At 42.5% G+C, this 17,397-nt stretch overlaps 1 protein-coding gene across 3 annotated transcripts in view; it reads left to right on the top strand.

The window, feature by feature from the left end:
- Positions 1-17,397, top strand: part of ABHD6 (abhydrolase domain containing 6, acylglycerol lipase) — a 43,718-nt gene that overhangs the window by 24,175 nt on the left and 2,146 nt on the right. For all 3 annotated transcript variants that reach the window (XM_063114866.1, XM_063114864.1, XM_063114865.1), the window contains 6 exons: positions 3,482-3,638; positions 4,971-5,084; positions 6,403-6,535; positions 8,582-8,739; positions 11,906-11,960; positions 12,169-12,269. In XM_063114866.1, the coding sequence (XP_062970936.1) occupies positions 3,482-3,638; positions 4,971-5,084; positions 6,403-6,535; positions 8,582-8,739; positions 11,906-11,960; positions 12,169-12,269 (718 nt within the window). The remainder of the gene's footprint in view (positions 1-3,481; positions 3,639-4,970; positions 5,085-6,402; positions 6,536-8,581; positions 8,740-11,905; positions 11,961-12,168; positions 12,270-17,397) is intronic.

The raw sequence follows: 17,397 nt of genomic DNA on the forward strand, positions 1-17,397 counted from the left end.
GTTCTATGTATTTGCAGCTATTTCTAATCTCTGCCTTTATGGTTTAGAGGTCACTTACTCTCTCTTATCATTGAACCAAAGAAGTTGGGTTTTTTTGCCCCATCTGGGCCATTGGTCTTTCATAGATATTTAGCTGGCCTGGTAGCCTAAAGTCTTCTCCCACTCTTTCATTGAGAAGACTATTTGAAATTATTGAAAATATTAGTTCTCCAGCTCCTTGTTTCTGGAGCCTAGGTAAAGTTTTCCAGTAGGTGTACCAATTAAATGAAAAATATTGAGTAGAACCAAAGAGATACACCTGGTCGTGAGTAGCTCTCTGGCTGTCTTTCTAGCCCCATCTCCCTTCCCTGTGGGTTCAAGTTGTACTTGGGGACCCCATGCTCTAGCCTCTGCTGTTTCTACCCCATGGCTCCTGATGGTGTTTGGATGTTTTGTCCTCCCAGAACTCAGGTGGAAATTTGATCCCAATGTGGCAGTGTTAGGAACCGATTGAGTTGTGGGGGCGGATCCCTCATGAATGGATTAATGCTCTCCCTGGGGGAGGGGAGATTAATGAGTGAGTTCTCGCTGTATTAGTTCCTGTGAGAGCTGGTTGTTTAAAAGACCCTGGCACCTCCTCTCTCTCTCTCTTGCTTCCTCTCACCATGTGATCTGCTTGTACCCACCAGCTGCCTGCCACTTCTCCCCCATGAGTAGAAGCAGCCTGAGGCCCGCACCAGACACAGCTGTCCCAGAATCGTGAGCCAAATAAACCTCTGTTCTTCATAAATTACCCAGTTTCACATATTCTGTTATAGCAACACAAAAACGGACTAATATAGCTCCCCTTTTCCATGTCTCCAACTGATACCTGTTGAGTATCAGTAGCCTGCTCAAGTCTCACTTTTTTTTTTTTTTTTTTGTCTTTTTGTGACCGGTAAGGGGATCGCAACCCTCGGCTTGGTGTCATCCGCACCGCGCTCAGCCAGTGAGTGCACCGGCCATTCCTATATAGGATCTGAACCCGTGGCGGGAGTGCCGCTGAGCTCCCAAGCGCCGCACTCTCCTGAGTGCGCCACGGGGCCGGCCCCAAGTCTCACCTTTTGACAAAGTTCTTCCAGCTCTTCCTTGATCTCATACTATACTTTTTGTCAGAATTGTAGGGAACTGGATAATTACAGAAAGGTAACACAGAAAATACACTTTACCCTTAACTCTCCATCATTTTCTTCAATGCCTGGTTTGTTCTCATGCCTCTTCCCCTGCCTCATCTGTGTATGTTTAAAATTTTTTAAATAGGATTGGAATCAATGGTATAAAAATATTGGGTTCTGCTTTTTCACTTGACATCATGTCATAAACATTTTTTCAGTTATTGAATATTCTTTGAAAACACCATTTTTAATAACAGCAAAATAGTACATTGTCTAGCGCTGTTGTAATTTATACGAGGGTACTTCATGAAGTCCAGGGAAAAATTGGTGTTATCTTTTAATTCTATTTTTCTATGAATCTGTGAAGTACCCACGTATTATACATTTTCTATTTTTAGACACTAAGGTTAGTACTGATTTTTCTAAATTTATTTTTATTTTTTTAAAAAGATGACTGGTAAGGGGATCTCAACCCTTGGCTTGGTGTTGTCAGCACTACACTCAGCCAGTGAGCCAACCGGCCATCCCTATATAGGATCCGAACCCATGGCCTTGGTGTTATCAGCACCACACTCTCCCGAGTGAGCCACGGGCCAGCCCAATTTTTTTTTTCTTTTTTAATTTAGATAACACTGTCTTGGACATCTTTAAAAGTGTTTTTTTGCAAGGTTTCTGCTTATTTCCTTAGGACAGATATTTTATGAAAGTATAATAACTGAGTCAAAGGGCATGAGGTTTTTAAAGATTCCTGATGCTTAATGCAGATTGCTTTCTAGAATGGTTGAACATTATGACTGGTTTTTAAAAAATACTTTTCTAATGTAGAAATTCATACAAAGGGTATATTTTGTTGTGACATCAATCTGTGCTATCATATTTGTTGCAAATATTTCCCCCAATTTTTCCCTTGAATTTTGGCAAATGATGTATTTGGAAGGACAGAATCATTTTTATAAAATACTAATAACTACTGTTTATTGAATACTTACCATGTGCTGGGCATTAAACAAAACTTTGTACATGGATTATCTCTTTTAGTGTTTGTGATATCTTCAGTGGAATGCAACCTTTCCCTATATTATAGGTGAGGAAATTGAGGTTCGAGGTCATATAGTCAGTAAATGAATAAGCTGGAATATGAGTGAATGAACAAACAAACTCAGGTTATGATGCCATGATTTAGAATTTTCTAATGTATTTGCTTTGTCGTAAGACGAGCATTTAAGCTAGCCAATTTATTATATTTTTATTTTTATTTTTATTTTTATTTTTTATTTTTTATTTTTTTGTCTTTTTTTGTGACCGGCCGCGCTGCGCTCAGCCAGTGAGTGCACCGACCATCCTTATATAGGATCCGAATCCGCGGCGGGAGCGCCGCTGCACTCCCAGCGCCGCACTCTCCCGAGTGCGCCATGGTGTCGGCCCTTATTATGTTTTTAATGTTTTGAATAGGCAATGTAGTCACTGAAAAAGTAGCAAAAGGAACACAGTAAAAGTTTCCCTCCTGTCTCTGTTCCCTGTCTACCTACTTCTTGTCTCATTCCCTACCTCCACTCCAGATACTCATCTTAATAGTATAGTATCTTGTGTGTGCTGTCATGCTTTTTGTATGCAGATACAAGTAAATATGTATATGTCTATATATGTCTCTATGTATGTATATATCTGTGTGTGTATATACATATACATATACATATACATCCATATCTCCCTCTGCCCTTACTTTACCCAAATAGTTAAGACTGGTCAGCTTAGGTTACGTGCTTTTACAAGACTTGGCTACTTCTTTAGTGTAAAGGAAATCACAAAGTGAATCTCTGATTGAATTATTTTTTTATCTTGGAGAGATTCTTTATGTAGCGAGTTCAATTTGTTTAGATGTTAGTTTCATATTGAAATTGATTTTGAGCCAAACTCCAGTACTGCTAAGTCTTATGTAGCCAACAGAAGCTGAGATTGCAACCAGCTGCCATATGTTGTTGTGAGGAATAAATCCAGAGGACTGGTGCAGATGGTTCTCAAGAAAGAAGTTACTACTCTCAAAGTCTCTAGAACTATATATTAACAAAAGATTATGTTGTGCGAGATGCTTCTTAAAACATCCCTTTTCCCTTCCTAGTTAGAGTGATTAGTAAAATATATACCAAAATTGTTCATATAAGGTGCTTTCTGGAATGATTTGACTTAGTGCTCCTTGTGGGTGGAGCTCTGGGTGACTCCGGAGACTCATGCGAGACAAGAGCTGGGAGAAGTGTTGTAAGTAAGACTTACACAGAGGAACTGGGCCCCTCCTGAAGCCACTTATGTGGAGCTTGCTGATCCTGTCCTGCCTTTATTTTTCTCCCTAGGTACTGGCGGAGGACGTTGGGCATGCAGGTCCGCTATATTCACCATGAAGACTATCAGTTCTGCTATTCCTTCCGGGGCAGGCCTGGGCACAAACCCTCTATCCTCATGCTCCACGGATTCTCTGCGCACAAAGATATGTGGCTCAGTGTGGTCAAGGTGCAGTTCTAGATTCTTCTCTCTTAGAAGGAAAGGGTTTCCACGTGGACATGATGCCATCAGCAATGGCAGAAAGCAAAAGGAACCCAGAACTGTGGTTTAAGTCATCTTAAAACTAATGCAATATATTATTCAAATTCTTTTGTCAGACAAAATGTATTGAGTTGAATATTATGTATAACATCTGTGCCTTAGAAGTCTTTTCACCTTATGAGTATTACTTAGGGGAGATTTCTGACACAGCTTTATCTTAGAACTGTCATGATGATCAAAATTGGGCTTTTTAAAAAAATCATTGTTTTATACTCCAGTTTCTTTCTCTCCTTCCCTTCCCTCTACTCCTTCCACCCCCCTCCCCCTACCTTCTACTTTTGCTTTTTCTTTTTCTTGTCCTCGGCTATTTAGAGAAGTAATCTTGATCTGGCAGCTTTCTGGAATAGTTTTCCAAGTCATTTTTAGTCTTGGTTTACTTGAGTGTGGCAAGTTAGTGTAGTCGGTGGGAGTGGCCAGCTGGTAAAGGTTGGGGCTGCAGAAGTCTTGTGGGGAAAGCACATCCCAGGCTCCCACCTCAAGCAGGACCATACCAGAGGGATCCCAAGTATTACATACACCAGGAGGAAAAGGCTCACCCATCCTCTAGTTACTTGTGTTCTTATTTCCCAGTTCTTTTATGAGGACAGTCATCTTCATGCCTTAATACTGTACAGGAACTTTTCACTTCCTGTCCCCACCTCAGATAAGCATCTTTCCTATAACTGGATATTTGTTTAGTTGACAATCGATGTTTTTCAGTTTCCTAGTTAAAAGTGGTACATATCTAAATGGAAGAAGGTGTTTCATCTCAGGAATTAAACCTTAATGGAAAAAAAAGTTGAAACCAGAATCAGGGAAATCTGACATGGTTCTTGGGGAAAGCGTTGTTCCTAGTGGCTCTGGAGCTGGCCAGGGTTCTGGGAGGTCAGAACAATCCCCGCTAGTTCCAAGTTGGCAGGTGCATGGCTGGATTAAGTGTGGTGGGGGGGGTGAGAGAAAGGAGACAGAGGTAGTTCCTGCCAACTGGTGTCAAGAAAGAGCAAGAGAGATTTTTGTCCCCCCTTTCCAGTCATCCTCTGAGTCCCATCTGTCTATTAGTCTTTGGGGACCTCTGCTCTTTATGAGGCTACTGGCTGTGTTTATTCATGTCAGTAGGAGAAAACACTGGGTGGCCCAGAGCCATACATCCCCAGGAATGGTTGTTCAGGTCACTTGGTAAGTGGGGACAGCCTCCTCAGAAAAGTGGGCAGACACGTTCTGCATACCACATACTGACTCTCTGGGTCTCTGTGTCCTCAGTTCCTTCCAAAAAACCTGCACTTGGTCTGCGTGGACATGCCAGGACATGAGGGCACCACTCGCTCCTCCCTGGATGACCTGTCCATAGATGGGCAAGTCAAAAGGATACACCAGGTAAGCAAGAGGCCCCACCAAAGATTGCCCAGACTGGCTCTATGCCCAAGTTTGGAGAGCAGGCAAGAGAGTTGCATGACAACTCGTGGCCAGCCTCCAGTACATTCTGTCCATTCCAGCTATGGAGGGCCAGGGCTTATTACAGACTGTTCTCTTCTAAGTTACTGTAGTTGGTTCTGAAGAAATACAATCTGGGCATTTTCTCAGCTCTTTGAAATGGAGTTTAGAATTCCTCAGACCATTTACCTCTCTGGGGATCTATTTTTCTGCTTACCAGCTGCATGATGACAGCAAGAGCCCCTCTGCCTGGTTGTGGAGAATGGAGAGAGTGCTCTTTGCATTTTGTCCTGTTTTAGCTTCTATTTCTAGCCCCATCCAGCTGTGCTTTTAAGGTCATGGGGGCTCACAAACCATTTCAGAATTTGGTAGCCTCTAAGTTTCAGATTGACATTAGATATTTTCCCCAGATGAGGATGTTCATTTGATGTTAGCCTACTCCATTATACTGTGTATTCTAATGAGGTCAGGAACCTTGTCTCTTTGACTCTTTGCTGTATCCTCCCTCGGCAGCTGACCATCATTCCTTGTACATAGTAGATATCCAGTAAATAATTTTTAGATGGATGGATTGATCCAATTAGATGGTTGGTTGGATGGCTGATTGGATGGCTGGATGATTGAATAGATGGATGGTAGATAGCTATATGAATGGATGATTGGATGGATGGGAAGGGCTTTAAATTAGGGCAGGGGGCTGGCTTGTTAGCTCAGTTGGTGAGAGCATGGTGCTGATAACACCAAGGTTCAGAGTTCGATCCCTGTTCTGGCCAGTCACCAAAAACTAAAATTTTTTAATTAGGGCAGGAGTCATCAAACCTATGGGCTATTTTTGGCCTGCCACCCGTTTTTGTAAACTAAGTTTTGAAACACAGCCATGCTCATTCATTTACATATTGTCTTTGGCTGCTTTAGTGATACAACAGTGGAGTTGTAACAGAGATCATTTGGCCCACAGAGCAGAAAATACTTACTCTCTGGACCTTTATAGGAAAGTTTGATGACTCTTGAATTAGGGAAAACCTTGTTGGTTTTATACATATAAATGACACCTCAATCACTTGTGCCAGGTAAAGAGAAGTACATGCATGCCACAGGGCTCGTCTTGATAACGTATCCAGTGGAGTTTCAGGCCAAAACTGTCTTCCATCAATAGCCGTTTTCACTTGTTCGTAGGAAGTACGAGGGCTTCTACTCTGTAATCATCATTGTCCTTATGTACAGCTGTGTAATCAAGCTTCTTTCTCATTTCTCTTCCTAGTTTGTAGAATGCCTCAAGCTGAACAAAAAACCCTTCCACCTGGTAGGCACCTCCATGGGTGGCAACGTGGCTGGGGTGTATGCTGCTTACTACCCCTCAGATGTCTCCAGCCTATGTCTCGTGTGCCCTGCTGGTGAGTTATGAGGCTAAAACATCCCTGTGAGTGACTTGAGCACAGCGGGGTCTGAATCTCTGAAGAAACAAATGGCTAGTATCTGCCATGACTATTTTTTTAGGATCATCTTTTTGAGATGTACTTATATATATGTCAACGTGAGATGTAACATCTCCAGAAATTACTATCTGAAGTTGTATTTTTTAATTCATTTTTTGTCCATAAGTCTTCAAACTTGGATTTAATATGTGATAGATAAATTCTTACTTCCTTTCTCCTTCTCTCTCTCTCTTTGACATTTTATTGGGGTATTCACACATAGTAAATTGTCCCCATTTTAAGAGTATATCTCAATGACTTTTTACATATGTAATTACCATCCAGATCAAGATATTATGCCCATTTTATAGATGGGAACATTGAGACACAAAGAAATTACATTAGTGCCAGAGGTAGGATAGGAACAATTGTAGGCTGCTGACCTCAGAACCCAGCCATGATTTGAATACTTATGCCTTTTACTGAAACTGAAATTTAATTGACCTTTAAAATTCTTCTGCCACTTTGAATGTTAATAGTTTTCAGATCTTATAGGGACATGGAAATTGAAGATGAGCCAAAGACAAAAGATTTTCCCTTCTTTTTCCAAGCGCCATGTCTGAAATCATTCAGTGTTTTAATAATAAAGTTTGATAATTGAAGGAACAGCATCTATGGAAGGTTATGGAAAGTCAGATCTAACTGGCTGTTTTAAGTGTAATGTTCATTTGCTCAGAGAAGAATTTCACATCTGAATTTTAATTGGAAAGTTAAAATTAAGTTTGTATGTGAAAATGAAAAAGTAGAAACAAACTCAAGATTATATCCTACCTAGGATTTTGAATTTTAAATTTATAGAAAAGTTGCAAACAGGTACAGAGAGTCCCATATACCTTTACCCAGTTTCCCCTGTTAAAAGCTCATATTACTACAGTAAATTGGTCACAACTAAGAAACTAACGTTGGTACATTACTATTATCTACACTCCAGCCTTTATTTGAATTTCATTTAGTTTTTCCACTAATATCATTTTTGTGTTCCAGGATACACGTGACATTTAGTCTGGGATTATTTTTAAAGAGAGAAGAAATAGATAATGTAATTTGCTCCATGGCATCATGAAAGCAACACACAATATCCATGTTAGATTCAAAGGGGCTGCTGGGTATAGATTTATAAAGTATGGATTTCTGCAGCATGACTGACAGTGTTGATGTTCCTGCCTTTCTTTTTAAAAATCTAGCTCTTTGGCTAAGTTAAACACCTAGAAATTTGCTCAGTGTTGGAAGTGAAAATGAGTTTTGCCCTCCTGTATAACACCAGCTTCCACGGACTCTCGGGTTATGCTCCAGGGCGATAGGAAATAATGGGCAATCTCAAAGAGAATTAGTCTCAGCATTCACCTGATGCTGTCCTGGAGGAAGAGGGACTGTGTAAAGGGCCACAGTGTTGCTCCCCAGTGCAGGGGACAGCTCAGGAGAATACTTACCCTCTCTCCTTGTTTTGTGTATTGACCTCAAATGAGAGGTCCAGGCCAAGGGAGAGTAGTCAGACACTCCAGCCCTGTGTTTTCTTTCCTTTATGTATTTCCTCATGTTTCCTATCAACCATACAGATGTGCTTAGATGAGTTATCATCTTGACTACAGCTTCTTAAACTCTGTCATGCATATGGGCCCCCTGGCAACTTATGAAAATGCAGAGTCTGACTCAAGAGATTTAAGAAGGAGCTGAGCTTCTGCATTTTTTGTGGGATCTTGATGCTCCTGGTCCATGGAAGAGCATAGAGGAGCATTCTGTGTAAGGAACCAGTTCCTAAAATATCTCAAAGGATTTTTTTCAGTGTTTCTTGGAGTATGGTTTTGACTTTGAGCAAAGATGGCAGTGCCGATTAAAAAGAAATCTACTAGTGAAAGAAACCTGGAATATATTAACTCTGGGCTGCTATTGGAAGTTCCCTACATAAAAATGGGGGTTGGTAAGAAGACAGATGTATTGTCAAGCTCTTTTGGTTGGAATCCACAGGCCTGCAGTACTCAACTGATAATCAGTTTGTACAGCGGCTTAAAGAACTGCAGGGCTCAGCCAAAGTGGAGAAGATTCCCTTGATCCCATCCACCCCAGAAGAGATGAGTGAAATGCTCCAGCTCTGCTCCTATGTCCGCTTCAAGGTACCCCAGCAGGTAACGTGGTCTCAGCAGCAATACACCTGCCCTCCACCTAAGACTCCAGTGACAAGTACCAGCTTCCCTCACACATCCCCTCCTTCATCTACTCATTGACGCCGTCTTACCCTCTTCTATTATTTATTCATTCCACACGTATCTATCCAGTGCCTGTGGCATGTCAGGCACTGTGTTGGGCACAGTGGTGAATAAATAACACAGGGAAGTCCCCGAGCAGACAGTCCAGTGGGGGAGGCAGAAAATTAACAAGTAAACAAAAAATTATAGATTGTAATGAGTTTTATAGAGGAAATGAAAATGGTGGGTGATCAAAAATAGGGAAGGGAAGCTTTGATAAGCCTCTTTGAGGAAACGGCATGTTGCAGAGGAGGAAAAACATGTACAAGTTCAAGACAGTGGAAGGCAGCCAGGGCAGCTCGAGCCTAGAGGTTGAGGGAGTAAGTGTGTGGAGATGAGGTTGGAAAGGGAGGCAGGGGCTAAATCAGAGATTCTCAGTTAAAAAAAAAATCTCAGGACCCCCTGTAACAACTCCTAAATATTATTGAGGAATCCAAAGGGCTTTTATTTATGGAACTTACATTTGTTAATATTTATCATATTAGAAATTGTAACTCAGGAAATTTAAAAATACAAGAATGTGCAAGCATTCATTTCATTAGCCATCAGAGTGATGACATTATTCCATGTTACATAGGCTCTGAAAAACAGTATGCTTTTGAGAGAATGTAAGTGAAAAAGGCAAGAAACATTGAGTGTTATTATGAAAGTAGTGTGACCTCATGGGCCCCGTAGAACCAATGTAAAAACTGCAGGACTAGATCTTGGAGGACCTTATCGGATGTGGGAAGGAGTCAAGAGCAGTAGGAGAACCACTGAAGGATTGTAGGGAACACAAATAGAAGCAGAGAAACCCATTTGGGGGCTGTTATGGCTTAGAGATGACAGCAGGCTGGTAGCGTTGGAGATGAGAGCTCGGAAAGGCTTTGGGAGGAAGAATGAATAGGACTTGTTGGCAAATCGGAAGTGGGGAATGAGGGAAGGTGGAGTCACAGGTGACTCCCAGGACTTGAGTACTGGAAGCATTTTCTGAGTAGGGGAAAGAGAGGAAGGGCAAGTTTGGGGGATATGTCAAGAGCTCCCATTTGGATGTGTTAAGTTCAAGTTGCCTGTGAGGTCTCCAAGTGGAGATGTCCAGTAGGCAGCTGGATATACTAGTGGAGCTGAAGGAAGTCTGGCCTGAAGCTATGCAATTGGAGCCATCAGCAGATTTTGAAGGTCATGGGTCTGAACGAGGTCATCTAGGGAAAGGGTGTGGAGAACCAAGACAGAAGAGTCCATGGCTGAGGCTTCATAACACCAAGTTATCTCCCTTTATTGTAGGAACTGCACACTACCTCAGGGTGGGGTGTGTCCTTCTAGGACTTGAGAGAATGGGCTCTACTCAGAAGCTGTGAATATAACTCGGTTAATAGGTGTGGCACCCAGAATCAGATTCTGTGGTATTTTCTATCCCTGAAATTCTCTTGTAGTTGTGAAGTTGCACTGTCCCCTCCCAGCACTGATCTCTTCCCAGAATAGAGTGTCCAAACAGTGTTTTAGAAAACTCTGTGTTTTGAGTTGTTAGGGATATGAAAATACTGAGAGAAAATAAATGGCAGCTCGGAAAGCCTTTCCTTCTCGGGAGAGGAGGAGCACCTGAGCCCTCAACCCTCCATGTCACATTGTGTTGTGATCGTCTGTCTGCTCGTCCGTGTCTTCCTCTCCAAGCTTTGTTAGCTTAGGGACTTCATCTTAATTGACTCTTCTATCCCCAGACTTTAGCACAGTGCTTGCATGAAGTAGATTCTGGGTATAGATTGGATGAATCCATGGAAGAGAGGATGCCTGGATAATGTAGAGATGGAGGATGGATAGATGGGTAGATGGATGCATGAACTGATGCATGTGCGTGCACAGATGATTTAGCGCTGCAGGATGGATGGATGGCTAAATGGTTGGTTGGGTGGATGGGAGGAGCCTGGATAATGCAGGGTTGGAGGGTGGATGGATTGGGGAATGCAGGATAGATGGATATGTGGGTAGACCCGTGCGTATATGATTTAGGGAAGCAGGATGGATGGATGGATCAAGTGAGTGAATGGGCAGAGGTGGAGGATGGATGGATACAGGATGGATAGATGCATGGGGGCAAGATGGATGGCAGAACAAAGAAAATGTCCGATGCTGAGCACGGTGTTGTTCAACAGATTGTCATTGGTCTCACCTCCAGGCTTCCACTCCAGAACTGTTCAGATTCTAGTCATGCTCCAGAGGGTTGGCTCAGTCCAAAGGGACCATGGCTGAGTCTTCCCTACTTCACACAGTGCACAGGATCCTGAGGGCATTTAATGGGTTCAGACCTGTTTCCAGGTAGATGAGAGGAGTGCTGGCTGCAAATGTGAACCCTGTACTCTACCCCAAGAATCCTGAGGCAGGAGGAAGAGGTGGACTGTGTTCCATCTGGCCACAGCCACCTCCTTGGGTCAGTAACCCAGGTCCAGGAGATCTGGCCTGTCTGCATTTGCTGCAGTGCTCACCAGCCCTCAGCAGGGAAGGCAAAGACAGTGTCAAATGATAAACAAAGGACTATGGAACCCTTTCCAGAATGTTCTCAAAAGTTTATTTGCTCATTGTTTTTAACAGGCCCATCATCCCCAGTGGTTTAATTATGTTTTTTTGTTTTTTGGCTGCTGGCTGGTACAGGGATCTGAACCCCCGACCTCGGTGTTTCCAACATCAATTTTTTTTTAATAGACCTTGTTCTGCATTTGAATATTGCTGAATAATTACTCAATATTATGTTCATCTTGATTGTGTCTTAACTAAGCAGAAAGCTTCTCAAGTGTCTGTCAGGCCATCTCAGGTGTCTTTTACATGTTTAGGGGACCTCTAGCTTCTCAGTATTATCCAAGTTCCTTCCCAATTTAAAAAAAAGCATCTCTTAGGAACTTAACTCGCACTGACATTGTGTATACTACATTATGGGAATTTGGAGGACCAGGCCCTAAACACCTTGATGATGCAATAAATTGCTGGACTTTTTTCCCCTTCATTGCCCTAGAGTGTGAGAGGCCTGGGGAGGCAGGTCTTCTGTTGCTTTCTGACTTGGGTTATTTATCCTCAGATCCTGCAAGGCCTTGTCGACGTCCGCATCCCTCACAACAACTTCTACCGAAAGCGTAAGTAGGCCTGCTTTGAGCTTACAGCTTGTCACAAGTGAAGCTTTATGGATGGGTGGCTTTTATTTCTTAAATCTCTGAGACTTTGAGTGTTTTGGGGCCTCTGAAGAGAGGAAGTGTGGCTTGGATTTGATGACTGTCCCTTGATCTGCAGTGGTGCCCATGGCCCACTCGGCTCACGCGCACTGTGTTTTCCTTTTCTAACAAGTATTTTTGGAAATCGTCAGTGAGAAGTCCAGGTACTCTCTCCATCAGAACATGGACAAGATCAAGGTCCCGACACAGATCATCTGGGGGAAACAAGACCAGGTATGTAACATGGTCCTGCGGCTGTCTGTGCCAGTTACTCTGACCTCTGAGGAAAAGAGTCCTTGAGGAACAGCCAGTGGTCATTCATAAAGGGAGCCTCCCTGGCGGATTTCTGTTCTCTGGAAGGGCTGGGATACACCTGACTCAGGTGGCAATGTTCACAGGGAGCATAGTTCTGTGAGTTGAGAGTAACAACATTTGGTCTTTTAAAATGAAAGGCATTTTAAAATAATTTATTAAAATTATTTTTATCAAAGCCATATAGTCACATCGTACAAAAAACTTCAGAGAACCAAAAGGGTTATAATGAAAACTTGGTCTCTTTCACATCCCAAATCCCAATTCCTTGAGGCAACTCTTACTATCTTGTCTATATTTCTTAATTTTGTAAGCCAGAGGTTGGCAAACACTTTCTGTAAAAAGCCAGATAGTAAATATTTTCAGCTCTTTTGTCTACAATCTGTGTCCACAATTCCAGGATTACTCAACTCTGACCTTGTAGCACAAAAGCAGATACTCGTATGTAAACAAAGGGCATGGCAGTGTTCCAGGGAACCTTACTCACAAAAACAGGCAGTGAGCCATTGTTTGCCCACTCCTACTCTAAGTGTGTGTGTGTATATATGTGTATGTGTACAGGTGCACACAAACACACTCACATGTATGCAATATCCATATATAAGGTATTCAAGCTTATACGGTTTTGCACCTTACATTTTATATATATATACACACACATATATATACACACACATATATCTTGAGAATCATTTTATATCAGCCCATACAGACCTACTCATTCTATTTTTAAAAATATTTTATTTTGAAGTAACTTCAGACTTACAGAAAAGTTATGAGTATAGAGTACTGCTGTATACCCTTTACCTAAATTCATCAATTTTTAACTCCTTTATTGACGTGTAATTTACATATGATAAAATTCACCCGGTGCGTGCCATCACCAAACTTAGTAATAGCATACTTCTTCACCTCAGAAAGTTCCCACCTGCCCCTTTGCAGCTAACATCCACTTCCACCCCAGCCCATGCAACCACTAATTTGTTTTCTGTTTCTATAGTTTTGCCATTTCTCGAAATTTCCTACAACTGGTGTATAATATATAGTCTTTTGCATCTGGCTTCTTTCAGTCAAACATAAGGTATTTGAGGTTCATCACACTGTTTCATTTATCAGTAATTTGGTCCTTTTCACTGCTGTGTGTTATCTCATGGTATGTGTGTGTCACATTTTACTTGTAATTTTTTAACATTTACCACATTGCCTTTATTGTTCTTATCTACCTAGAAATATATCGTTTTGGACCATTTAGAGTAGGTTGCTTATATTATGACTCTTTACCCTCTGTACTTTAGGGTATATTTACTGCAAACAAGAATATTCTCTAACATAACCACAGCACGTTATCACATTCTGAAAATTTAACCTTGATGCGAAGCTTTTATCTAATCTACAGTCCATATTCCTATTTATCATTTGTTTCAGTAATGTCCTGTGTAGCCTACCCCACCTCCTTCTGCCACCCTGATCCAGGATCCAACCCAAGATCACATGACATGTCTCTTTAGTCTCTTTTAGTAGATAATGATCCCTCAGTCTGCCTTTGTCATTCATGACGTTGAGGCATCTGAAGATCACAGGCCAGTTATTTTATAAAATACTCTTCAATATGAGTTTGTCTGCTGTTTCCTCATGATGAAATCCAGGTACTATATCCCTGGCCAGAATATCTCACGAGTGATTATGCATCATGTCCTCAGATGCACCCCGTCCTTCTGCCCTTTGTTGGTGATTTTAATTTTGATTGCCTGGTCAGGGTGTTGTCTGTTTCTTCCTAGTAGAGTTACTAATAAGCAGTCTGGGGAGAGACACTTTAACACCATGCAGTCATCCTGCTCTTCATCAATATTCCTCCCAAATTAACCTTCCATGATGATTCTTGCCTGAAACAATCTTTTACTTCATTCTTTTTAAGAGCCACATAGTATTCTATTATACAGTTCTTCCACAACGTATTTAATTAGTGCCCTACTGATGGTCGCTTAGGTTCCTTCCAGTTTTTTTCTATTAAATGGTACCTTAGTGAACATCATTGTGCATGTTGCTTGTGGAGCATGTAAGCATCTCTGAAGGGTAAATTTTTAGATGTGATATCACTGGGTCAAAGGGCATGTGCATTTAAAATTTTAATAGGTTTTTTCAGATGGTCCTGCCATTACAATGTACCACACATTAGGTGGTTTAAACCACAGAAATTTATTGTCTCACCATTCTAGGTCAGCAGAGTTGCTCCCTTCTGAGGCTGTGAAGGAGAATCTGTTGCATGCCTCTCCCCCCAGCTTCTGGTGGTTTGTGGCAATCTTTAGCATCCCTTGGCTTATAGATGCGACCCCTGATCTCTGCCTTCATCTTCATGTAGTGTTCTCTCTCTATAGATAGACATGTCTGTCTATGTCCAAGTTTCTCCTTTTTATAAGGATGTCAGTCATATTGGATTAGGGGCCCACTGTACTCCAGTAGGACCTCATCTTTACTAATTATATCTGCAGTGACCCTATTTGGAAATAATGTCACATTTTGAGGTGCTGGGGGTTAGGGCTTCAGTGTGTGGATTTTGTGGGGGACACAATTCAACCCATAACAGGCCCTCCAAAGAGATACTAATTTATACCCAAGAAGCTCTTTTTTTGTTTGCATCTGTTTTTTAGAAATCTTATCTTATTGAAAGTTCTTTGTAAAGTTTAAAGCAAGAGCAGGCAATGAGAAATGGAGCCTTTCTAAGGTCCACAAGGCAAACAAAATGACAGTGTCTGTCAAAAGGTGTATAAGAGTCTTGTGCTATTGAATATTAACTAGAGAAAAGGAAACTAGAGAAAAGCTTTCCCCATTGAGACAGTTCCCCTAAGGACGTGGGGTGAAAGCCACCATTGGGAGCCCTGCCAGTGCTGATGAAAGCAAAGGCAGGAAGTTAGGCTGTGGCCACAAAGGCCCACAAGTGTGTGGATGGCCCAGGCAGGACAGACTGGAGAGGAGAAGTCAGGCGTGTGCCCCTGGCGTCTGTGGGGAGGGAAGGCTAACGGTGTCTCAGATCAGCCAGGTGTGGCCAAAGATGTACAGTGCAGGAGTGTGGATGCGGGAAGGAAGTGGGTCTCATGTCCTCCCTTCTGCAGCCACCAAGAGACTGAAAGAAACCTTGTGTGTGCCTGAGTCAGAGAAATGGGGCCCAGGCCAAGCCAGCAGGGATTCATTTGATCAGAAATCAGAGCCAAAACAATGACGGCCTTTCTTCATTCTAAAAATTCCAGAGGTGATTCAGGGTTCTCAGAGATCAACAGGGAGAGGCCACAACTCATTGTCTTGTGTAGACAGTGCAGAAGCAAGAGCACTGGCCTTGGAGTCTGAAAGTGCATTCCAGCCTTGCCTTTGCCCTTTACCAGCCTGTGACCTTGAGCAAGTCGCTCAGCCCCTCCAAAATGAGGGTTTCTCTTCTACTGGTGGGGTTATTGTGAGGCTCAAATGAGATAATACATATGTAGATGCTCTTTCTTAAGTTATCAAAAAATAAGTAATGTATTACACACATCCTTTGCCTCTGATAGCTGGCCTCAGTCTGTAGTCCAGAATTTCCTCCTGGACTCTGAAGTCGATTTTGTTCCAGAAAAAGAGCCTAACATTCTATGGGCCTGCTGTAAATATGATCAGATCCTTTATGTGTTTTGTGGACCACCCACAGGGCAGAGGCCAAATAGCAGAAGCTTCGTGGGTCCTTTATTTCATTTGCTTCCAAAGATCTTTGGTTCTTTTCCTGCTTGTCATCAACATTTGGTGTCTCAGTATCCGCCCCTGCCAGGCTGAATTCAGCTTCCCTCTTCTTTGGACCCCTGTAGACCAGCTGCTGCTGTGTGCCTTGTAATCTATGTGAATGATGCTTCCCGGATTTGGGCAGTATACAACCTGCATAACTGAACCTGGCAGACCTTTCTGAGAGAGTTTATGCATATCAGTTCAAGCACCTCTCCCCTATGTTCAGTCCACCAGAATGGGAGGACCTTGTGGAGAAAAACAAGGTTTGTTACTCCATCCCTTCATCCTGCCAGCACAGTGCCTGATATGTAGGAGACCCAGAGTACACAGTGAGTGAGCAAGCAAGCAAGAAGTGAATAAACAAATAAGCTACCAAAGAGACAAACCCACCAACTGACTGCCTACACATTCAAGTCAGTTAACAAGTATTTATTGAGCACCTAGTATGTGCCTGACACTGTATAAGCATTAGGCCTGGGGGGTACAGTAGAGACCCAGACAGACAGGATCCCAGCCCTCCAGCACCTTTATAGTCTGCCTACCACCATAATGCATGGCAGTGCTGGGACTAGAGTGAGATGAGAGTGATGTATCATGCAAATGTGGGGTTGGATACCATCTGTATCTAGAATTTTGATATATTGTTCATTGAGCATGAATGTTTATTTTAAAAAATACTACATTAAAATATTATTCATCTTGATTGCTGAGTTTTTGGTGTCCACTTAAAATTTTGTGTCCCAGGTGAGTGCCTCACCTGCGTCACTCTAGTCCTGGGCCTGGCGTGAAATGGGATGGAGGATAAATTTTTGACCATTTACCTGAGTATTTTGTCCAAAAAATACCTGATGTGGTTCCCACAGGCATGCGTGTCTCATCAGGGCCCATTCAGCAATTTCACATACCTCTGGGCAACCATGGGGAATGCCGGATTTGTACTGCTGACCAGCATAGCAATGCCAAAGCTAGAGGCTCATGGGGGTATTTTTTGTCTGAGTTGTGGTTTCTGATCTTTCTGCAGGCTAGACACTCAGTTGGGAAATCCTACTTTTTCATGCTTTTTTTCACCTGTTGGCTCCATCTGCATTTCCTCTGGGTATTTTTCCGTAGTAGCTGAGCTTTATTCCTGCTCAGACAGCTGCCATGGCCGCCTTAGCTGTGAGTGACAAGGCAGAGGTGTCTGACTCCTTGGCTGGTTCTCCCCTACCACTGAGCTCCCCTTAACCACTCCTTTTCCTGGTCCAGGGTGCTCAGCACTGCTCCATTCCTTGGCTGAGGCATTCTGCTCACCCCACTTCCACGTGGA

Source organism: Cynocephalus volans, chromosome 11 (assembly GCF_027409185.1).
Source record: "Cynocephalus volans isolate mCynVol1 chromosome 11, mCynVol1.pri, whole genome shotgun sequence".
Taxonomy (NCBI): Eukaryota; Metazoa; Chordata; class Mammalia; order Dermoptera; family Cynocephalidae; genus Cynocephalus; species Cynocephalus volans.